Source organism: Rhodnius prolixus, unplaced genomic scaffold (assembly GCF_049639745.1).
Source record: "Rhodnius prolixus isolate KJV_2025 unplaced genomic scaffold, Rpr scaffold_9, whole genome shotgun sequence".
In the NCBI taxonomy this organism is placed as follows: domain Eukaryota; kingdom Metazoa; phylum Arthropoda; class Insecta; order Hemiptera; family Reduviidae; genus Rhodnius; species Rhodnius prolixus.
Genome location: NW_027411604.1, coordinates 1,230,931 through 1,256,017, shown reverse-complemented (window position 1 = coordinate 1,256,017; position 25,087 = coordinate 1,230,931). Strand labels below are relative to the sequence as shown.

Here is a 25,087-nt window from a genome sequence, read left to right as displayed (position 1 = left end):
AACTAAAAAAAAGTCGGAAATTTGTCATGATTGTCCATACTTCCTATTACTAAGTTTATATACAGCATTGGCCATTAAGTATTGGCACATCCAGGTTGTGCCAAAATCAAGGATAGGTTAGTTAGTTTATTTATATTGTATTTAGAATACGATAATTTAATTGGACTTTAAGCTTGAGTACAGTTTCATTTAGTTAGCAATGGCCAAGTTGGCACACCTGAGCTCCCGCTTGTCTTCACACATACATTTACATGGATTTATAACGTAGATGTAAATTGGCGGCAACTGGAACACTGTTACAATCCCTAATCCCTTGTTATGTGCCCTTAGCCCTCGTTGCTCGCTGACCTCCATTCTCCCTTCACAGCACATTATAAACAGTTGCCTTTTTAAACGTCTCTCTCTTCCTGCTATAAAAGGAAGTACTTTCAATCGAGCAATGGATTAACGCACGCGCGCGCACACACCCAATGACACTACCAAGTTTAAAGAAAATCTCAAAACAATACATAAATCGGTCCTGTTGAATAAGCTTTACCGGTTGGGCAGATTCTGTCGCGTCCTACCGCTGGGATAGATGCCTAATCCAAATATCAACTTTGAGAGTCGAGCTGAACTGTAGATTTCTCTCATATACACGTGGAGACTAATTTGTTAAAGCCACTTTTTGTAGCCCCTCGAGGGGTGGGACGTTTATAAGAGGTACATTTCCGGAGACAAATCGAAACAGGAAATTAGATCGATCGGAATGAAATGCCATTTCCTATCAGTTGTAAGAAGACGCCACGATAGCCGAGCGGTTAGAGGCTAGACCCGCAAAGCTAAGATGTATTGCGGTACTAGGCTATATTCCCCGGTCTATACCTTTAATGGTTAATAAGAGAAATTTGCAGTAAAGTATGTTTGCTAGTCGCCACGATAGCCGAGCGGTTAGAGGCTAGACCCGCAAAGCTAAGATGTATTTCGGTACTAGGCTATATTCCCCGGTCTATACCTTTAATGGTTAATAAGAGAAATTTGCAGTAAAGTATGTTTGCTAGTTGCCACGGTAGCCGAGCGGTTAGTGGCTAGACCCGCAAAGCTAAGATGTATTGCGGTACTAGGCTATATTCCCCGGTCTATACCTTTATTGGGTAATACGAGAAATTTTGCAGTAAAGTATGCTTCCTAGTCACCTCCGCCCATGTCACCTAATTGGTAGTTGGACGTAAAGCCCGTCTGAAAAAATAGGCAATTACTTACTTTACTTTACTATCCTATCAGTTGTAAAAGAAAGTAACCGCGCTAAGTTTGGAAGTTTTCCCTCTATACCTAGAACCGCCTACACCTATGATTCGCTCCTCTTCAGCCTTGGATGAACAAGTACTTGACCCAGAAGAAGTCATTTTTTTTCCTTAATCGGTGTTTTTTACTAATACTGTAACTTGTAAGGAGTTAAAGTTGCATCGCCCTTCATTGGAATCCCTGCGTTGTTATGAGGTATCCCTCTAATTAGCAAACTTCCTTTTTGTATATTACACTAGATGTTAATCCTAGTATTAGAGTGTGACTCAGACGATGTTCTAGCGGTCGTATTGTTCACTTCCTCTACCCGAGGTAGATTTAAACGCGATCACCGATTTTAAGAGCCACAAATAGAAGCATACGATCAGCTAGACCTCTTTGCTGGAAATGTCAACCAGGTTAATTAAAATACCAACCGCGCCCTATGCATTGGTCACTGCAGACGCACACTTGTTGATTCCTATAATAAAGTGTCCCATCATGCGAAAAAGCTCTCTCCTCCCCACTCCTCACCATTCACTTAGGAATTCTAATTGACTTAACTTTTATTGCTGAGCTTTTGTTAGCGTGAAAACGAGCGTATACTTTTATTATAATGTCACCCTATTGATTGTACGACTTGGATTTACTACCTATTTGGGTATGTCACTGCCAGCAGAGGTTTTTTCTTTTTTTCTTTTTTTTTTTTGCTTCGTCGTAAATGTCCATCATTAAATATTCCGGAAGTGATCTTTCCAGACTGCAGGAATTCCGGTTAGTAAAGTATAATTTAGTTAGAGATAATTTATTGCCCGATCATGGTCGTCAGAAAACTGAAAGAAGTTGTTCTTTTATTTTAGAACCACCAATTTTTTGCAGACTAGGTGGGCCTCAAATTTCCAGGGACTCCAAAAATTGAACACCTATTTCAGCTATACGGAATCCCGCGTTTAGATTTTACATTTTTGTCCCCAATTTTCTCCCGATTATGACAAGAGTTTAAAGACAATCGATCAAGTGTTGAATCGATTTTCTGGTTAAGATATGGAAACGTGGGATTTAGCTGTAGTTCTAAAATTGACTCAATATTTTTTTTGGGGGGGATACAATTTTAGAATTGAATTCAGCAGCAATTTTTCAGTAATAAACAGTGGTCTGTGTTTCTCCTTCAATTTTTTTTTTTTAATTTAAGGCGCGTCAACATCTGAGTTCATTAGCGCCCAGAGCTTTTTTTTTCAGTGCATTGCCGGACTCAGGATAGTGTTCTCTCGTTACAGACAACTTTGTGCCTCACTGTGAACGGTAAGAAGCTTCTAAGAAGTGAAAAATCTAAGAACTAGCGGAAGGATTCAAATCCGGGATATCTGCATTGAAATCCAGAATTCGCTAAGTACTGAGCTTAATCTCTTCCATTTTCACTTAAATTATGTATGAATTGAAAACCTGGGGAAATTATAAAGAGCACAATGAAAATTTACGATACTTTGTCGCAAACAAAATAGGATTCAAAATATCAATTAAATTGTATTTATCCAGTTTGAAATTTCAATTTCGTTTGGTATTTCATATAAAAGTGTGTTTGTTTTTGAGCTGTAATGATAATAATGATCGCACTTCTCTCTCTGTGTACCTGTATCCAATATTACAAAACGCAGTGACCAATTCTATTTTATCTCTCTGCATCCAGCCTCCTTGTTCACTCAAATTTCCTTTCTATTTTACTGTTTATGATATTACGTTCAGAATATTCTTTTTTTTATGCGTTCTTCTTATTTTCTTCAAACCCAGTATATTTTTTGCTTCAAAGTGTTAACAGTACAAAAAGTAAAAGTAAAGTAATTGCCTATTTTTTCTGGTGGGCTTTACGTCCAACTACCAAATTAGGTGTCTTGGACAGAGGCGACTAGCAAACATACTTTACTGCAAATTACTTTTATTAACCATTAAAGGTATAGACCGGGGAATATAGCCTAGTACCGCAATACATCTTAGCTTTGCGGGTCTAGCCTCTAACCGCTCGGCTACCGTGGCGACTAGCAAACATACTTTACTGCAAATTTCTCATATTAACCATTAAAGGTATAGACCGGGGAATATAGCCTAGTACCGCAATACATCTTAGCTTTGCGGGTCTAGCCTCTAACCGCTCGGCTACCGTGGCGACTAGCAAACATACTTTACTGCAAATTTCTCATATTAACCATTAAAGGGATAGACCGGGGAATATAGCCAGTACCTCAATACATCTTAGCTTTGCGGGTCTAGCCTCTAACCGCTCGGCCATCGTGGCGACTAGCAAACATACTTTACTGCAAATTTCTCATACTAACCATTAAAGGTATAGCCCGGGGAATATAGCCTAGTACTTTAACTTTAACTATAGTATTACGAGATAACTTGTAGCTGGCGTATTAGGCAAGTAAACAACCTACGATATATCTCAGGTAGTTGGCAGTCCACGTGTTAATAAAAACCATAATGGCAAGCATTTGGGCTTGGAACCCCAGGGTATTGAGGCATTTAAGCTGAACGTAGAGCTGATTGAAAGAGGAAGAGGTCTAACAACATCGTACTTAAGTTTCCCGCGAAGTCTTCTGAGCCATCAAGCCATCCGGTAGTGTTTGGTTTTCTCCGAGAAGTCTTTTTGGGTTAATTAATTTTCAAAGTTTTGACATTTAAGAATTAAAATTTATTATTCAAAATTGATTAAAATTAAATGATCAAATATTTGAAATTGTATTTTTAGTCAAAGTAAACTATTTACTGGTGAGAAAGTGAGGAGTCCCAGAAGTTGGTAGCTAAAGTGTTTAGTCAATGTTATTTCAGAGACGGGGTTTAGGTTTGAAAACTGTTTGTCTAAGTTTTAAACAGTCCGGGTATAATTCCTTTAAAGTTGCCGAAGGAATGCCAGAACCGTCTCTAGTTTTGAACAGTTTAACTTATCTTTCCCCCCCCCCCCTTCTCGCTAGATCGCAGCAGTTTAGTGGCTACCACCCTTGCCCGCAATTCTAACTAACGGTTACCATCTCCTCTCCTCTATCTCTCATCCCCATGTTCCTCCTCTAATTCCTCTAGGTTAATGTAGTACGTTCCCAGTTCATTGGTCCTGAATTAACAAATGATTATCTATCGAGTAATTAATTACCTGGGAAAAGTTTACCTGGCTACAGGAAGTATTATGGTCGTCGGAAATTTTAGGCCATTTGCGTTTTTTAACCGGAAATATAATTTTGATTTCGCTGGAGTTAGAAAAAATATGTTTTATAACAAATGTTTATTTCTATACAATTTCCCTCCAATGGAAAATCACTTCTTACTTCGGGGAAAACAGTTTAGGCGCCCAAAACTAAAATTAATACTGAGATTTTAGTCGAAATTCGATTACCAGAAAGTGAAGTGTATCGATGGAGCGATTGTATCGCGTTCATTTCCTCTTCCTTAACACCAAGATGAATTCTTATAATTGCAAGTGTATTCACAGTGCCTCTTAGATTAAATTATTAAACCAAGAAAGCATACGCCATTGTAACATTATTGTGGTACATGTGAATAATAAATTTTCTTCAACCGGATAAGAAATGAGACCCAAAGGGTCTATCGTGGTAACCGGATAATTAAGTACTTCCTCAATTTCAGGTTTTGAGTAGCTTGGTACCTTAGAAAACAGGCTCCTGGTCCAAGTATGACGTCAAGGGATTTATCTTCCCTCCCCCCGAAGTGCCGAACCCTGAACTTAACCTAGCCCTTCCAAACTGGCACAATACGTAACACATGCTGTTTCATCTTCTTCCTTACAGCACCTACATCTTCTTAGCAGGTCCTTGTTTCTTCAATCGGCAATCGGCCAGAGAAAAGATCTAAGTCCACCCCCCCCCCCCAATGACCGCCCGGCCTTGCTGGAGTAATGTGCAGTAATTTTAGTTAAGGCAAGTACCTGCTAAACAGACTTCTTGCCTGCCTCTGGCGTATAACGTTTTCCTCCCCATAGTGTTTAGAAACCGCTAAATATGCTACTTTTTTTTCTGTATTATGAAGTGACTTTTCTTCTAGAGGGGGGTATTGCAGTGAAACTTTTAAACCACGAAAATAAATGAAGAACTGAACTATGAGAATTGCATAATTGCAAAAGCAGCACTACAAAAATGGCAGACAGATTACAGTAATGGTGATAAAGGGAGATTCTATAAAACTATGGCAGATCAGTTACCTAGACAACCATCGGTTTAAGGGAACTGTCACTAATAAATGTTTTTTTTTTACGACAATAAGCAGGCTGAGAGCGAACCACGCGGTGTGCGGATCGTATCTTCACAGGATCAACAAAAAGGTCCTCTCTCCTCTTTGCGTAGATTGCTGATGAGGAGGAGGATTTCAGGACAATATAATAATGATATGTCCACGTTATGTAGTAGAAAGGAAACGAATGTTTGACGGCCTTATACAGGTATCTAGATGCACCATTTCGCTTCGAAGACATAATATTCTCCACCAACATCTACGAGTATGTGCTTAAATCTATAGCAGAGTTAGCAATGAAATATGAATGTATTTAAAAGTTATAGAAGGAATGCAAGAAAATGATTACAGAAGGATTACGTGATTTTAATTTTAGGTTAAGCTATAAGGATGGCAGGAATATGGAGTACTGATCCATCCATTAGTTGTAAGTTTATATGTAAATAGTTGTACGTAGTAGAGGGATGAATGTGTGAAGCGAATGTATTTATAAGTAAGAATGGAGAGTGAGTGATATTCTAGTGATAAGCAACTAGACGATGATGGCTGTATGGCGGAAGCCAATGCCAAAAAAAAAGGCAAAAAAAAAAGAAAAATGTTTAACGATTCATTAAACACTTTGTATAACAGTCATAAACACCATATAACCTCCCTCAGACAGTCAGCTGGTATAGTGCGAGACAGTAACTTGTGTGAAGTGAAAACACTCTACAACAAACTAATTAATCTATATTTCTGATAATGGATGAAAATCAGCCAAATAGATCAAGATAACGAATAAACATCCGTGCTAACATAAACAAAGATATTATCCAGCATTCGGGGACCTAATCACATTTCAACAATCTTCGTTTTGGATTAATGAATCAATCACCAAAAAGTAAAAGACATTAAATTTAGAATTTGTTGGATAAAGTAGTTTAGAAAACAGAATTAATTCAAGTTGCATTTCAGGTAGGCAAATGTCGGGTTCCATGGTTCACCCGAGTTGAAATAGTAAATTTGAGCTTACCGTATTTTGTCTGGCTTTTTTTTCTGAGTGAAGCTGATTTTGTACTCACTAGTGCAGGTTATAAAACTACTTTCAATACTCAAGTAAGTTTTAAAGATACGAGGTCTGTATAATAAACATCCGACCTTTATTTTTCCCTCGCAAAATAAAAACGATAGCACGGCGCCACTGGAAGGAAGACACCTTCATGCGCATGTGTGAATTTTGTGACCGCCTTCCAGCGCGTCAGTAGCTGTCTGCGGGTCACTGAGTGAGGTAGTACACAACGTGTTCATCGCATTGCCGATTCTCTCAAGATGACTGAAACATCAAATTTTGTCAAAAGCTTGGTGATTCTCAAAGCGAAACAATTCGTAAGATTCAGCAGGTGTTTGGAGACGAAGCGATGGGTGTAACACAAATTAAGAAGTAGTTCAACCGTTTCAAAAAATGGCCGCACATCAGCGGAGAGTGACCAGCGTTCTGGCAGGCCCCCAGACTGTTTGGAGTGCAGCCGTTGTTGAGACTGTGCGAAATTTGGTGATGGCAAATTGTCGCTTGACCGTGCGGGAGATTGCCCAAGAGGTTGGAGTTAGTGAAACTTCAAAACGGAGGCACTTTTGTTCCGTCGACAACAACTTGGTCACTCTCCGCTGATGTGCGGCCAATTTTGAAGCGGTTGAACCACTCCTTAATTTGTGTTTCACCCATCGCTTCGTCTCCAAACACCTGCTGAATCTTACGAATTGTTTCGCTTTGAGAATCACCAAGCTTTTGACAAAATTTGATGCAGTGCCTTTGCTCATCACGTTCAGTCATCTTGAGAGGTAATGCGACGAACACGTTGAGTAGCACCTCACTCAGTGACCCACAGGCAGCGACTGACGCGCTGGAAGGCAGTCACAAAATTCACACATGCGCATGAAGGTGTCTTCCTTTACTGAGTACAGTGGCGCCGCGCTATCATCTTTATTTTGCGAGGGAAAAATAAAGGTCGGATACTTTTTAGTCAGACCTCGTATTTATTGGTGCCACATTGAAAATAAATTAATAAATAATTGAGCTGGAAGGTTGTTGACAACATTCTAATCATTTCCAGATTCTAATTAGGTTCGCATTAAGGATTTTTTCTGTCCTAATTTAAAAACTTCCTAATTCATCAAAACATAATCCTACAAAAACCGCAAAGACTTTGCAGTGTCTAGGAGTAGGTAGAGTTGTAGTGGTATTTATATGGACGGGATCAGCTGTGTGTAAATGGATGTATTGATGAAGTTTCAATCCCTTTTAGGCTCTTAGGCAAGGTTGTACATAATGGAGAAGGGGCTAAAGTTTGTGTGAACGTATGGATGTATGTATGAGTGAGAAAGAGATTAAGTAATGATCAAGTAATCGATTGGGTAGTCAGTCAGTAGAGATGAGTATCGCTTCTAATTAATATCGAACATACTAAGAGAGAGAGAGACAGAGCTGGCAGTGAAAGCGATGCTGCTATACAGAGATCTCTAAACATTGGACCATCTCCATTTCTACTTCTTAATGGGCTCCTCTGTTCATTTCCCCCAGCTGATGTGAGTCTGATTGCTGGCACAAAATGATCTGTACAATTTGATTAAATTCCAGTCCATACATTCCTCTAAATAAGGGGAAGGATTTCAGTTTTGGAAATATCCTGATTAGTCGGGCAGACAAATAATGTAAAAGAAAAGGAAGAAGGAAATCTAATGGAAAGTGTAAAACCTCTATACTAGGTGTAAGAGAACGAGAGAAATAGGAGGTGCAAAAAGTGATGGGCCTTGTACTTTATAAGATTGCTGGCTTAGAAACTATCAAATACGAGGTGTGGCTATTAAATAACGAGACTGATGCTGCTACAGAAGAACTATGCATGCGCCAAATCCTAACGACCGACAGCTGTGCAGGAGTAAAGCCTTCTTTTTCGATTGCAGCGTCTCACGTCTTTGTAGAGAAATCTGTCTGATTGGAACCTTCGTTTGTGTAAGAGGTGTTAGTTTCGTTTTGCCGAAAACATGAGTAGAGCGCAACGAATTGTCGTGAAATTTCACATCAAAATTTGGTAAAACCGCTACTGAAACTTATCTTTTATTAAGAATAGTTTATGGCGATGAATGTTGTATCACGTGCGCGAGTTTTTGAGTGGTTCAAGCGTTTCCAAGATGGCCGAGAAGGCCATCAGAGATGATGACCGTCCGGATCGCCCTTCTACGTCCAAAACGGTTGAAAATATCCGATTATATTTAATCAACATTTCTACCGTGAGGTGCTTGCTCAACTCCGTGAAAGAGTAAGGAAAAAAACGAACCCGATTTGTGGAGTGTGTCAAGTCACGGGGTTCTCCATCAAGACAACCGGCGCCGGCTCACACTGCATTGTCTGTCAAGACGTTTCTAGCGAAGTACAAACATTCCAGTTTTAGGCCATCCGCCTTATTTGCCCTGACCTGGCCCCATATGACTTTTATCTGTTCCCCAAAATCAAATCTGCATTAAAAGGAACACGATTTCAGCAGTCCGTTGAAGCTGTGAAAGAAAAAGCGGCACGCGTCATGCAGGAGCTCACAGAAAAAGGCTTCCAGCACTGTTTCGGAACAATGGTAAATTCGCTGTGGAGCGTTGTAGGCATATGGGAGGGGTATATATTGAAGGTGATAATAACTAAATATGTTTAAATTTAAAATAAAATATTTTATAGCAATAGTCTCGTTATTTAATAGCCACACCTCGTAGTTCTTTTGATTGTCTCCTTACTTCCCTGAATCTTTCTTTAAAACAACCACATTTCACCATAATCAAAGAGCACTATTAAATTCCATAAAATCCAAAGTGCATTTTTTTAAAAAAAATTACCAAACTCAATTTAGAAACTAAAAAACACTTTAGGTTTAATAATAATAAAATTAGCCAATAAAAACTGGATTAAAAAAAACAATCTTTAAAGAAAGTTTAGGCAAACTTTGGGGCAAAGCCTTAATTAGCTTTTCAAAGTATTGGCCGGATGCCATTAAAGAGTTTTCCAATTATATGCAAATATGGAAGCTTTTGCAATTAATTATTGAAAAATACGTACTGTAGAAAGATTGTTGAGAAAATCAAGCGCCAGCTGGACTAACGGAGAATTTTTATATACTTACATTTATTACATGTATAAGTTTTAGGATTATTTGCGTACATTTTTTTTGAAGTTTTCGATGATGGAATAGATTTGAATAAATGCTTTTTATTCAATTGCTTCATCTTGAGGTGGAGAGATAGGCAACCATTGGTAATCTTAGAATTTCTTGAGAAGGATTAACTTGGCGCAACGGTAGTAATACCTAAATTTCCGTTGTGGCCATGATCAGGCCTACAGATTCTGTATGGAGACGGGTATTGGAAATTCCCTTTAAACCACTTGAAGACCCGCTGTTATTCAAAGGAAGATTTGAAAGCTTAGGTAGTTACAAGTTTCAAGACCGAAGGCAAAAGTATCCCCATTAAAACCTGCTCTGATTCTATGTTTTCTCAGATATAACTTAATTTATAGCGTGGCTGCTTCTCCTTCAACACAAGTAGATGAATTAAAATAATAATCTGTTTCATTAATTGAAAATAAAGCAATAAAAAAAGTATGAATTAAAAAAGTTTTTAATATTTGCTGTCAATTATTCTATTAAATACACAATTATGGTACATTACAATTCGTGTTTTAATTACATTGTAATTCGTGGCAACACTGAGCGGTGTGAAGGAAGGTAGCAATAGGTTACATCTAGCATGAGCTCGAGATCTCATGTTGTTCTTATCTTTGTTCGGAGTGAAACGTAATCGTGTCACGTATAATTATACTTTATTTACATTCTTTACCAGTGTTCTGACTGTATACGAAGTAGAATAAACTGTGAATCATATCTCGTTTGTGGACCTAGCCTAACTATTTCTGTGTTCGCCGAGGATCGACCTCGTTTAAGGAAACTCTTGTACCTTGACAATTGGAATCTGATGGTTTCCTGGTGCCCTACTAAAGTTTATAATGCTATTAAATTCCTGCAATGAGAACAAGTTAGTAAATTGGGTTTACATTGAAAATAGAGTGGCAACCAACGTAGGGCCATAGAGTGACTTTGGGGGACATTAAAGGAAATATTCTAAAGAGTCTAGAGGCAGTAATAAGAAAATGGAATATACGAAGAACAAGTTTTTTTTTTTTATCTTATGCATGTGCGTGACTATATCCTCTTCAAACTTTCTGTTAATCGCCATAAATTAGAACTTTTTAAGCGTTTTCCTAACTATCGGTATTAGTTTGAATTTTGAATGACTATCTTAATTGGCGGCAGTTAAGTCTAATTTTTGCCTATAATGCTATTAAATCTAACTTTGCATAAATAATTGTTCAATTCCAATACCCAGTGTGGTGTATTAGAGTGGTTTATAAATTTAAGTAAACGATTGTAACCATAAAATTACATCCCCCGTTTATCTAATTATATAATACAACACACCACAAAGTGGTGCTCTCTGAGGGATTTTTCTGGAACTAATTTCATTTTTCTATTTATACCGCTCTCTGACGGCATTTTTTAGAACTATTTATATTTGTTTTTTTTTACCGCTCTCTAACGGCATTTTCATTTTTACGTATGTGATTATATTTTAAATATATATAGATCTCAGCTGTGTTATTAAACAAGTTTTCCTAATGTGTAATAAACAAAAGGTTTAATTTTAGAAAAATTAATAAATCATAACTAATATAGAGTTTAAGTTTTCTTTATTTTATTATTCTTGATTCATTTTTACATTGATATTCTTATTTTTAAAAATAATTGTTAAAATAAAAGTACTGCTGAAAATTAAAAAAGGGCAAGTTCCATTTATTTACAAAATTATACTTATAGGTAATCTTTACAACACAAGATTGAGTCAATAATTGCGATAATTTTAAGTACAATATATGTTATTTTACCTTAATTCTACTAAAATTTTATAATAATTGCACAATACAATTTAACAATAATTTTCAACGAAGACTGAAAAATAAATGTTATAAAAAAAGAAGAAGAAATATGCCTCAATAAGTAGTTGCTACAGTTTCCGGTTGAACCTATAAAGCGGAGTTATTGGATTGGACTGGTATGTTGCACCATCTTCCACATCCTGGGTGAACAAGAATAACAATAGAACGCTATTACAACACAAGATATGAGAATAATATCAATAATTATGATAATTTAAGCACAATATAATATATACGAGTATAATAATATTATTATGTTATTGTAGCTTGTCTGGAGCAGGTGTCAGGTAATGTACTAGAGGAATCTCATACATCGAAACAATTTGGTGTTATCAAAAATATTTAACACAAAACACTGTATAATTTGTAACCATGCATTATACTAAAATAGAGAATTCAACTAAAAAGAATTGTAATAGAAAAATTAGCTTGTTACGGATATTACAGAAAAAAAAACCTGTGCCATTTTCGAGAAAATGAATAATCTGCTGAATAAAATGGTAATATCCGGTTTAGGGATTATGTAGATTCACGGAAAACACATTTAATCCCTCCTAAACCATGCATAAGAGTTAGGAGTTTGCATTATAGAAATTACAGAAACACTTATACCGAAAATAACATCAAAAAAAGTGAATTTATGACCCATTCCACAAATCACCTTAGCACTAACAGCTGTAAACAAAAAAAAGACCTGTATGACGAAGTGTGCCAGTTCAGAGAAAGATTGGTACGCTGGTTGGCATAAGGGTTGTTATCCTGATATCACGTTTAAAACCACTCTACCCACCTACCTGTCACCTCTAGCAGTAGGTTCAGTTAAATCTCCTACAGGAGCGCGGTACAATCAGTCCTCCCAGATCCTTTCTGTGTACACCCGTACGTGTGTATGACTCTGCTAACCCCTTCTCCCCCACCCCTGTAGATGGTATGATCCTGGGTGCATGTCATGTCTTCCCAGTTTGCCTTCATTTTCTCTTTGAAACTTTAGATTCTATCCACCTTGGGGCCGGGGATTAGACTAAGGAAAAGGAAGCAATCTGCTTGGTTTTCTAATTATCCAGAATGTTATCCTGAATTTCTAATCAACGAAGAAATTCCACTGTAAACTGTTCTATCGTATCTTAGATTAGTTTGAATTTAGTTATATATTTTTAATATTCCTAATTCCTAGTTAGAGATAACGTCTAATTTTCGGAATTGATGTTTCAAGTGTGAAGTATCCCCTGTAGGCGATATCAATCAGCGTAAGAACAGAATATTTCATTAACTAAAAGTAGCGGATAGCTGAAACTGGTTCCACCAAGTCATCTACAGCTGGTATCAGGTGGAACCTTTACCCTACAACTCATACACTCCCTTTGAAGAAATGAAGAAGATTAGAGGTAGGATTTACATATAGTCTATAATCTGAACGGATTTTTAGAATTAAAACTTAAGGTCCTCAGGTATGTACAGATTGAGAAAATGTTAAATTAAGCAAACTACAACTATTTAAGTACAAAGTTTTGTATTTACCAAACCAATAACTTATTGAAATGAAATACCCAATTCTAAAAAAAATAAGTTTTTCAACTGAAATCCACCTTTTTTGTGCACAGAATGGTTATAAATTCAAAAAATTAAAAGTACAAGAAATAGTTGAAAATAATGAATTTTTTTTTCAAACTAATTAGAAAGTTCAGTTGCATAAAGATTGGTCGTTTAAAAAAAGTTTAAACGTACGTTAACTTCGCCTCTAAACCAGTGGTTCTCAACCTTATTTTTGTCGCCCTTATTCTTAATAAATTATTATTGAAACCGTTAGCAAGATTAAACACAAAAGTTCTAATCTACGTTAATAATGGAAGCTTGAAGATGATTATAGTCATGCACACGTGTTTTTTTTATAGTAAGATTAACAACTTACTTGTTCTACGATATACGAGGGTCGTTTGAAAAGTCCGTGCAAAGTCAGAGAGATAGCACTACTGGCGCGTATCGAGGTTATGTTTAGTTAGTAGCATCTCTTGGAAGAACACACACCAAGTTTCAGCCAGATCGGTCTATTTCTTTGTGTTTGGCATTCGTTTGAATCGAGGAAGTCGAGTGATTTTCAAAAAATGGACGAAAAAGAATTTCGTGTGTTGATTAAACACTACTTTATGAAAGGCAAAACGCCTCAGGAGACTAAAGAGAAGCTTGATAAACATTATGGTGACTCTGCACCTTCGATTAGAACAGTTTATAAGTGGTTTCAAAATTTTCGGAGTGGCCATATGGGCACAAGTGACGCTGAACGTTCTGGACGCCCTGTTGAGGTTACTACTCCAGAAATCATTGATAAAATCCATGATATGGTGATGGATGACAGAAAAGTGAAGGTGCGTGAGATTGCTAGTGCTGTGGGCATCTCGAATGAACGGGTACATAATATTTTGCATCAACATTTGGACCATGACAAAGCTATCCGCAAGATGGGTGCCGCGATTGCACACGCTTGACCAAAAACGAAATCGTGTGAAGAGTTGCAAGGACGGTTTGCAGCTGTTCCAGAAGAATTCGCAGGACTTTAAGCGTCGTTTCGTCACTGTGGATGAAACATGGATACATCACTACACTCCTGAGACCAAAGAACAATCTAAACAATGGGTTACCAAGGGGGGAATCTGCGCCAAAAAAGGCGAAGACCGTTCCTTCGGCCGGAAAGATTATGGCGACTGTCTTTTGGGATTCGCAAGGAATAATCCTCATCGACTATCTGGAAAAGGGTAAAACTATTACAGGTGCATATTATTCATCGTTATTGGGCCGTTTGAAAACCGAGCTGTGAGAAAAACGCCCACGATTGGCCCACAAAAAAGTCCTTTTCCATCACGACAACGCACCAGCTCACACCTCAGCAGTTGTGGTCGCAAAATTAATGGAAATAGGGTTCCAACTCGTTTCACATCCCCCCTATTCTCCAGACTTGGCTCCCTCGGACTACTATTTGTTCCCGAATATGAAGAAATGGCTGGCGGGAAAAAGATTTTATTCAAACGAGGAGGTGATTGCAGAAACGAATGGCTATTTTTCAGACTTGGCCAAATCCTATTATTCGGAAGGGATCAACAAACTAGAGCAGCGTTGGACGAAGTGTATAAGCCCAAAAGGAGACTATGTTGAAAAATAAAAAAGGTTTACCCCAAAAAATTAAGTAGTTTTTATTTTTGCACGGACTTTTCAAACGACCCTCGTATATGTATATTCTTGTATATAGAATTTTTTACTTACTGTCTTTTCACCTTTTTGGAGCTTGTGATATATTTTTTTTTTTTTTTTTGCGCACGTAGTGACATTTGAAGTTAAGAATAAATAACTGCTCATTCTCTGGCTCTAAATTTTGTTGCCACTTTATATAACAGTAACCACAATTTTCTTCTTGTCATCAATGGCAGAATTAGACAGCATTATAAGCGATAGTTGGGCGCCAGTAACCTGCAAAATTCCCAAATGTTGAGGTTAAGTAATTTCAAACTACTTAGAAAGTTACTCTGGCTAATACAGAAAAAGTTTTGCTGGATATCCATAAATATACTTATTATTTGCAGTGTAACCTATCTTATAAACAAACGAAACACAGATAATGTGTATAAATAATGCAAATTCCCAAAAATGGAACAGAACACACCACCACTATGAAACGAGCAACACGAGGACTAATGGTCACAATAGAAAGTAACCTACTGTTACCTTCCTATTCCCCAGTGTTGCCACTCGATTACAAAATAAAAAATCGTATGACTTTTTCCCTACCAGATTTTTTTTTTTTTTTAATTGAGTTTTTGTTTTTATTATTTGCCAAAATTAGACGAAGAAAAAAGTAAATGGATAAATCCTTGAAAGAAAAGAAAGAGAGAGAGAGAGAGAAAAAAAAACTATAAAAATGTAATATTTCGGTAGATTTGAGTTTACGAGTATGTTATACATTCATATATAACAATAGGACATAATTTTCACTGCAAGAGTTACTTCTTTTCACCATCAAGGAAAGTTTACCAACATTGTATGTATACATACAAAGATGTACATAATTCCAAGCCAGGCTGTATTACGGTTATTGCCTATCCCACAGGAAATCACGGTTCACAACAATAACAAGAAAATAAATAAATAAATAACCATCAACCGACATAGTGTTTCCTTACCTCGTAGATTTCATACTCATGTGATCGTAATTCATCATTTCAATATAGTTTTTTTATTTCCCTACATCCAGGAAAGGGAGATGATTCGAATAAGATAGGATTGTGAAGCGAAAACACTGCTATCCTTTAAAATGAGAATTATGAAAAAAAAAAACATTTATTTGGATTTCAACGTCCTGTAATTTCCAGAACGAATGCATTTTTTATGTTGCAATTTCGCTCATAGTTCTATAGTAATACACTAGGTAAAGAAAAATCTTGTACAGATCTGTGGAATGAAGGAAATATATTTGAAGTGGGTTAAAATTTTAGAAGCCATGCTCACAACTATTCATCCTAGAAATTCGTAAAACTTGGCGTTTATACCGTTTATTTTTTTTAAACTCCGATTAAATAGTAGCGGAAACCTATGAAATCATATTGAGAATGAAGCCGTTATAAAGGAAAATGTATTTTGGGTCAAAATTTGAAAGTTTTATGTGGCCCAAGATTTTAAAATGTCAACTTCCTTTTAACTTCAAAACTATTTCTATTTTAGGGGTTTTCCTGTTACCAGTTAGGTGTTACCCATCCAAGCGTAGGGAATAGACATCTGGGAATGGGATAAAAAAAAAGATCTACGAGGGGGTACCCAAAAAATCCGGAATTATTTTTTAAAAGCTATTTACAAATTTTTTACAGAACAACCTTATCCCCTTCAAAATACTCTCCATTACAACTAATACATTTGTCCCACCGGTGCTTCCACTGTTCGAAACATTTTTTGTAGTCATCTTTAGAAATGGCTGACAGCTCCTTCTTCGTTTTTTTCTTGACCTCTTCAATGTTGTCAAATCGGTGACCTTTCATGCCCTTTTTCATGCGTGGAAATAAGAAAAAGTCGCACGGAGCCAGGTCAGGCGAGTAAGGTGCGTGGGGCAGCGGAACCATGCCATTTTTAGCCAAAAACTGTGTAACAGAGATGGCTGTGTGTGCAGGTGCATTGTCGTGGTGGAAGAACCAGTCTCCTGTTTGCCACAAATCGGGTCTTTTTTGGCGAACACTATTGCGCAATCTTTTCAAAACTTCCAAATACAAGGTTTGATTGACGGTCTGACCTGGGGGGACAAACTCTGAATGGACTACGCCTTTGGCATCAAAAAAGCAAATCAGCATTGTTTTGATGTTTGACTTGACTTGACGACATTTTTTTGGTCGGGGTGAAGATGACGTCTTCCATTGGCTCGACTGTTGCTTTGTTTCTGGGTCATAACCATAGCACCATGACTCATCACCAGTAATGACCTTTGACAGAAAGTCTGGATCAGTTTCAAGCTGTTGTTTCAAAGCACGACATGTTTCAACTCGATGTTCTTTTTGATTGTCAGTCAGAACTCGAGGAACAAACTTGGCAGCAACCCTTTTCATCCCCAAATCTTCCGTTAAAATTGGCTGAACCGAGCTCCAAGATAACCCACTACTCTCTGACAGTTGATCAATTGTCTGTCGACGGTCTGTGAACACCAGCTCTCGAATTTTTTCAACATTTTCGTCGATTCGGGCAGTTGATGGACGTCCAGAACGAGGTTTGTCATCAATCGACATGTCGCCATTTTTAAACCGAGTAAACCACTCGTATACTTGAGTTTTTCCCATAGCGTCATCTTTGTAAGCTGTTTTCAACATTAAAACACTTTCAGCAGCATTTTTGCCGAGTAGAAAACAAAATTTCAGAGCTGCACGTTGTTCACTTAAACTTGCCATCATAAAAAACGAAAAAAGAACAAAACAGCGCTGGTAAAAACAATCACTGCAGATGAACAGAACAAGCCAGGCAGACAACACAGGCAGGACTGAACTGGCAAGGAATTGCGCTATACACGTCTAGCGGCAGAAATGCGTACTACATAAGCTCCATGCGCGGCAACGCAATTCCGGTTATTTTTGGGTACCCCCTCGTATCCTCACCAATATTCTATAATCTATAATCTACAAATAAGATGAGACTTCTTAACAGAATAGTAGAGACAAAATGCCTATAGATTATAAAGTGCAGATTTAAGGATACAATGGGGGGGGGGGGAGAATTTTCAGGACTTTGTATAGCCGAAAATATAACTCATGAAGTTAGATTCTAAGAATATCTATGTACCTTAAAAATTTTTCTCACTTTTATTAGATTACTACGACGCAGTTTTCTCATTCAAGTTGTAGTAAATAAATATTGAAGAGAGATTAAACTAGAATCTCAGACAGATCTGGGACATTATGGAAAATTAATTGAGCTCCCAAATTTCGGGGGTGCCTGTTGAGTGATATTTCTGAGGCTCCCATTAACACTTAAAATGATAGCATCACCTTTCTTGAATAGAAATCCAGTTCCTGTAATGGTATCCATTTCCATTCTTGGGATTTATTTCAGTTTGTTTTTCTTCTTTCTATTACAGATGGTGGGACATCCCCAGCGAATGGTGGCGTATCAGTACTCTGTTGGTTGGTTTAGCCAGCGGACTTAGCCTACTGATTGCTGTGACAGCGGTCAGTGCCATCTGCATACCGGATGTTATACACAATATTACCGCAAGGATCTCCGGTCTTGTTCAACTAACAGCAGGTAAGGGTTTCTATTTCTCTTTTTGTGTCCAGTATTTTCATGTTTCCGTGAATTATTAATAAGTTTTCTGGATTAAAATATTTTTATTAGCAATAGAGGGTGACTGTCGCCAACAGTCCAGAGTACAAGTGTCTTCAGTTTCGTTACCCCCAACTCTTTGTATTTTTTTTTTTTTTTTTGATCAGCGCGTGTTTGATAACCGGAAGTGGTTTCTTCTAGTGATTTTTCCTAACTAATAGAAAAGTTCCCAGGGAAAATGCCAATACATTAAATAAGGTATACAAGAAAATCGTAATATGCGATATGTAATGACCTCAAAACCTGTTTTTCCGGTGAGAAAATCAATTTAGAAAAATGGAAACTTTCACAATGTTTTACTTTATATTATAAAAGAAAAACAGTCATTAAAACTAAGGCAATAATATTTTGTTCTCGCATTTTACTTGATAACAAAAGCCCACCAAAATTTCCATCGTATTTAAACCAACTAACTAACTAACTTGGATACTTTAATCTGTAATTACCCAATTTGTCTAGCATTTAATTTCAATTTTGTACTTATTATTAAATTAGACAAAGCTTTTTTTAATGACTTTTAAAAGCACGCACAAACTTATATACAGGAAATATGAAACATCAAAACATCCTTTTAGGGAAACATTTCCCGGATGAAAAGGCTTTTATTAATACAGATAATAAGTTTTTGCCAAATTTCCAGAAATTAAGGGGAACTAATTTTCTTTGGAAGAAATCAAGGAAAAACAAGAGGAAGTTGGAAGTAATCTGAGGATATACAAAATTTCCTGTAGATGATTATAACATGTAAATAACCTATTCAATAAACAATGCAGGGGTAAAGTTCAAAAACACACTCATTTTGAGGTTTTATTATTAGAATTTATAATATAGGCTTATTCTAATCTCAAAACAAAGACCACACCATCATTCGCTTTTATTCTATTTCTGGAATTTCGAAATGATCCTTTCATTTTGGAGGAATGGGTCTTAACCAATAATTGAGCTGTTATTTTTGAAAGTGGTATAAGTCCATTTTTCCATGTATCGAGATATTTAAGGTTTTGCATTTGAATTAATTTAAAAATATTCGTAAACCTTAATCTATTCAAGTGATGTTATTAACACTATACAGCTTTTAAATTTTATTATGAAATAATAATTATTACAATTCTTAAAAAAATAAACGATTTTTTTTTAGCTCCAAATGGACTTAGACCACTTTCAAAAATAACATATTACAAGAAATAGAAACAGGAGTAAATTTAAGTCCATATTTTTATAGACATTATAGCTTTACTGAAATGGGTTTTTATGTAAAAAGTAATAATTAAAATGAAGACATTTAAATACACGAATAACCAAGTTTATTATTTTTTTTTTATTTCAGTTATATTAAAAATATAGAAATGAAAATTACTTCGTTAGGATCTTTAAAGCAAAAAAAGATATTGTAAAGTTTTTCTATCTTTATCTAAAAACTTTACTTACACAACTAGTGCCTGCCACTAGTTATTTTAATAATATGTGGGTTTGATAAATAATAAAACTCGCTAAAGTTGTAAGTAATAACCTGATTTATTCACACATTAACTAACATGAACATTTACTAGCAACTAACGCTATTCATTACAGTCACCATTTACAACAGTCACAACAGTTTACTGTTACTTACTCACTACGTAATGCCACAAAACTGTTCCACAACTGACCACTGGTCCGCACTGCACCGAATTGCGCTAGACTCAACCGCACTAACACAGCTCTACTCACTAACTAACTAACCGCCTAACTGGCTAACTCAGAAGCACTCCGCAACACTGACTCTCTCAAAAACTGTCACTTCCAAAGTGTCTCTCCAAAACTAACTCAAAGACTCACTCTCAAAGATTAACTTTCCAACGACTGACTCAAAAAATTAACTGACTTCTCCAGCTGTGTCTGCCTCCTTTTAACTGCGACTGCCCCACTCCGTCTGTCTCACGCCCACCTGCCGCGCTCACTGGCTGAGGAAAACACATACTGCCACTACCCCAACTGGGGCCGCCTTCTTCCAACTCGCTGTCTCACTCCAACTCCGTCTGTCTCACTCCAACCTGCCGCTCACTGGCTGAGGAAAACACATACTGCTACCACCTCAGCTGGGGCCGCCCTCCTCCAACACTCTGTCACACTCCAACTCCGTCTGTCTCACTCCTACCTGTCAATCACTGGCTGGGAAAACACATACTGCCACCACCCCAACTGCGGCCTCTCTCTTAGCTGGCTTTTACACAAGGGTGGACCGTTACAGGCTACGGTCACTAAACTCCTTAAACAATCTAGCCCTTTCTTTTCCAGCTTAGGTAGAGACCGGCCCTTTTGTTCACCTACTGTTACCGACTTTGGTCGCTCAACCCCTAGAACAATCTAGGCCTTTCTTCTCTGCCCAGGTCAACTTCGTCACAATATTTTAAACTTATTTTTCTTTTACAGTTCGCATAATATCTGCTAACGAACAGCGTACACTGAAGTAGCAATAATCACAAATAATTTCAATAAGAAAGTTGTTTTAATTATAATTATTAGAAATGGACTTATTCCACTTTCAAAAAACAAATTTTTGTGATAACATTTTTTAGTCAAAATTCTTTTGTTGACTTTATAAAAAAAAATCGTACTCCATTGAATGTATGATAATAAATATGGAAGGAATCTTACTGAAATTACCATTAACTCATTTTTTTTAAAAACTGGACTTATACCACTTTCAAAAATAACAGCTCATATTGTAGGTTTTTATTTTCTCTTGCGTTAAATAAATTGCGTTTTAAACTGACAGAAGATAATTCCCAGCTTTTCCTCTTTGTCTTCTTTTACAAGTGGAAAAGCTAGCTGCTAATCCTAATTTTTCTAATTTTTTTTTTTTCATTATGAAATTGCTAAACTTAACTTTTGAGAAAACTAGTTCATTTTCCAAATTTCCACAATGTCCTTGGAATACACTCCGAAGTTATTTTTCTTTCCCTTTTCAGCCTTAATCAGGAAAAATTCTAGATAAACGTCTTAGGAATATATAAAGGAATATCCTTTTTCTTTTTTCAAAGAAAAAATTGCATAACCAATTGCTCCTAAAGAGGGAAGAAGAAATGAGATGAATGTTGGCTTTGCAAGGGTGCTAGGCATAATAGACTTCATGATTAATAAATTTAATGAGTTGTTAAAAATTCCTTTGGGAGTTTTTCCTGAATTTCCCGAGAATGAAAGCACTAAAGAGGGGAAAGGCAGCTTAACAAAAAAAAAAAGAAAAAACTTTATAAAATTTTCCCTTTTCCTTTTTTTCTTGATGACACCAAAGATATGTGCTTAGCTGGAACTGGAAAGCTGCTCTTACTTTTGTTGTAAATTAAAGGGAATTTGATATTCTGTAAACATCTCACGGCCACAACACAACAGGGGCTTCTTAGCTTTAATAGGGGGGGCCGCAAGTTATATTTCCCATGTATCCCACATATGCCCCCCTTCCAGGTAGATAAAAAAAAAAAATACGGGAGGGAGCAACTCTTTTCACGGTAACCTATCTTGTTAAAAATAAAATGGAGTGAGGGGAAGGAAAAGAAGAAAATCCTGCAGGGAAATGGGATGTACTTCATTTAGTAAACTTGATTTTCTTAGCTTTTCTTGCTCATTCTCCTTTTGTGGCTTTCAACAGGATAAAAGGAGTTCATCAGTAATGCTTGCCTCTATTTTCTTCTTCCCCTTTCTAAGCATAAAACCTCTTAAGAGTCTTTCTCATCCTCTTACCTCAAGATCTTAAGGAAATCTCTTTGCTTGACTGTCGACGACGACGAGTAGAAATGAGTTGTTCCATTTTTCATGGAAAGCAGGTGATGGTTGTAAATGTTACTTATGTACACTCTTACTATTGCCGGGAAAAGCGGGGAGAAAAACTGTTAGCTTGATGAACATGAAAAGCGTTGAGTAATTTAGACGTTTAGATTTGTGGGTGTGTGTGTGCTTTACTGAGAGGGTTTTCCTTGACTTTTATTTTTATTATTTTTTTTTTAGTATTGAGAGATAGATTTTTCTTTTTCCTTAACGTCTCTAGATTTACTGCACTTGCAACTTTTCCTTTTTAAAGTTATTTTTATCAAAAGCTCTACTTATTTACTTCCTGATTTTTTCGCACTTCTGTAAAGCTTTACTTTTACCTAAACCACTCATTTTAAGCACTGAATGAATTTTGAACGATGCAGTAATTTTTTTTTTTAAAAAAATACGCTTTTACTTCTATTCCTCACTTTAAATCGTCATCAACTGGAAAATAAGTGAGGAAATGGAATTAAACCATGAAAAACATTTTGGTCTATTACCTCACATAATTTTTAACTCGCTGCGCTCTATATTTTATACTTTGTACTACTTAATACTTTCTTTTGCCAATTTTTAACTTCGTAATTATTTTTAATCTCCCCAGGGAAGTGTTGTCAATAACCTAGGCTTAATTTGCGTTATTGTTTTTCTGTAGATTATGTACCCAAATATGTATTGGACCATATAGAATACTGTTCATCTTTTCATCAATAACCTTTTGCTGCTGTTTGCGGCCTATATGTTCACAACTTTAACCAGCAACATCTCCTGTGCCTTAACAACCATTTAAAACAGCTTCCACAACGTAAAATCCGTTTTCTCGTCAGGCATGTTTTGACCTTAAATCTGGTATCTACCTCTCATGTCGGAAGATTAAGTATGGGTAACAATCACTGGTTCTTGTGTGTGTATAGAGGGAGTGAACATGTATTGTTATTTGGTTCAGAGTGAGTGAACATGTATTTTTATTTGGTTCAGAGTGAGTGAACATGTATTGTTATTTAGTTCAGAGTGAGCGAACATGTATTGTTATTTGGTTCAGAGTGAGTGAACATGTATTGTTATTTGGTTCAAAGTGAGTGAACATGTATTGTTATTTGGTTCAGAGTGAGTGAACATGTATTGTTATTTGGTTCAGAGTGAGTGAACATGTATTGTTATTTAGTTCAGAGTGAGTGAACATGTATTGTTATTTGGTTCAGAGTGAGTGAACATGTATTGTTATTTGGTTCAAAGTAAGAGATAATTTATGTTATTTGGTTTAGAGTGAGTGAGCATGTATTGGTAATTGGTTCAGAGTGAGTGAACATGTATTTTTATTTGGTTCAGAGTGAGTGAACATGTATTGTTATTTGGTTCTGTAAGTGTGTGCATGATGTATTATTGAACTGTGGTAACCCGTGGGGATGTTACTCTCCAAAAAATAGCTGCATGCAACAGCTACTACTCCTTGCGGGAAGAGTATATAGAGTTAGATATTTAGAACAGGAGGCGAATTCTATTACTCCAGACTGTGAGCAATCTAACTCGCAAAGAGTTAGGCAACTGTAATGTTAGTAAGCATGATTGAAGTCAAATATTCTGCACCGAACTGATAATGAATAAACATCTGATGATAGATGAATATCTCCGAAACTTGCGAGGGATGAGAAAAACATGTGCTCTGAGAAGGATAAAATCAGCTGCATAATCATAATCACTGCTGACCAAATCACATTATCTTGTATTTACTTATGATGATCTAATTTTAATACTAATTAAGAAATACTATAATTAATTTTGATGCTGGTCATTAGGTTTTTGTTATTCTCTAATTTATCGTTCACCAAATTTGTGCCAATAAGTCGGGATGCACTTTCTTTGGCCCAAAACGTCTCCTTCCAAAATTTTAGGACCGATTTGGGGACCAAGAAAACTCAAAAAAAAACAATCAAACAAAAGATTTGTAGACATCAATTACTTTAAGCAAAAGTATCCGTAGAGTGATGACGAGCGTGTTGCAAACTTGATCAAGATAACCTTGAAAAACAGCTGATGATGTTCAAGATATCTAATTACGAAAGAAGAACCCCCCCAATTAGTGGCGGGAGGGGCACTTTATCACAAAAATCTTTCTAGAGAAGAAAAAAATTAATAAACTCTTTTCCGCTTCCACTTCCAAACAGGGGGGGAAGGAAGTTCATTATTCTCCAAGTTTGCAAAAATTATTCCTTTATTGTTTCTTCTCTTTCATTTTTTTCCCCGGTTTTAAGATCACCTAAAAGAATAATTTATAGCCTTTAAATGGTGATAATCTACCCTTTAATACTTGCTTTAACTTAACTTGATTATATACTTTCTCAATGATGTTAACAGCTCGCCTTTACAAGTTAAAGATTTAATTTCAATTACTGCTTAATTAATGGATTTATTGAGGGCATTTTCTTAACCTGACTGTTTTCTTGATTCTCTAAATCAGCGTTAACTCAACATTTTTTGGCTCGCTTAGACCACTTGGTAGTACACCATACTAAATTGTAGACTTCGTAAAAATGATTGTATTTCGTGAAATTTGTTATTCCGAGTGTGTTATTTTATTATCATTAACTTTATTTGTAGTATAGAGATACAATGTTATATGTTAAAAAGCAGTTCAAGTTCATGTTCACTTTATAAACTTTGTAAAGTGCAAGATCTTAGATTTAAATAATTAAAAATTGCGTACATATTTTTTTCTCGTCAAAATCAATAATTAATATACAAAGTTCTTCTTTAGGATTATTATATTTGTGCCCAAATCTTCTAAATTAATATCTTCAAAGCATTCAACTACCTGTAAGTACCAAATAAATTTAATATTCCTTGGATAGAGCTTACTCACTGCATTTTTCTAAGTAGAATAATTTAGAGAGATATTAAAGGTTAAATTATGGTTATTTCCAAACAAAGTTTTCGAATTCCTTCAAATTTCAA

General features: G+C 36.3%; 1 protein-coding gene and 1 long non-coding RNA gene across 3 annotated transcripts in view; one reads left to right on the top strand and one right to left on the bottom strand.

Annotated features, from left to right (window-relative positions):
• The window catches only part of LOC141454740 (LHFPL tetraspan subfamily member 6 protein-like), a 603,704-nt gene that overhangs the window by 310,315 nt on the left and 268,302 nt on the right, over positions 1 to 25,087 (top strand). The window contains exon 4 of the mRNA XM_074129307.1: positions 18,102 to 18,268. Coding sequence (XP_073985408.1) covers positions 18,102 to 18,268 — 167 coding nt within the window. The remainder of the gene's footprint in view (positions 1 to 18,101; positions 18,269 to 25,087) is intronic.
• LOC141454741 (uncharacterized) overlaps positions 11,053 to 25,087 on the bottom strand; it is a 113,235-nt gene continuing 99,200 nt past the window's right edge. Inside the window, exons 3-4 of one of the 2 annotated variants that reach the window (XR_012458924.1) lie at positions 14,762 to 14,965; positions 11,053 to 11,646 (exon numbers count right to left, since the gene is read on the bottom strand). This is a non-coding gene — a long non-coding RNA (uncharacterized lncRNA). The remainder of the gene's footprint in view (positions 11,647 to 14,761; positions 14,966 to 25,087) is intronic. The other variant, XR_012458925.1, reaches the window with a different exon arrangement.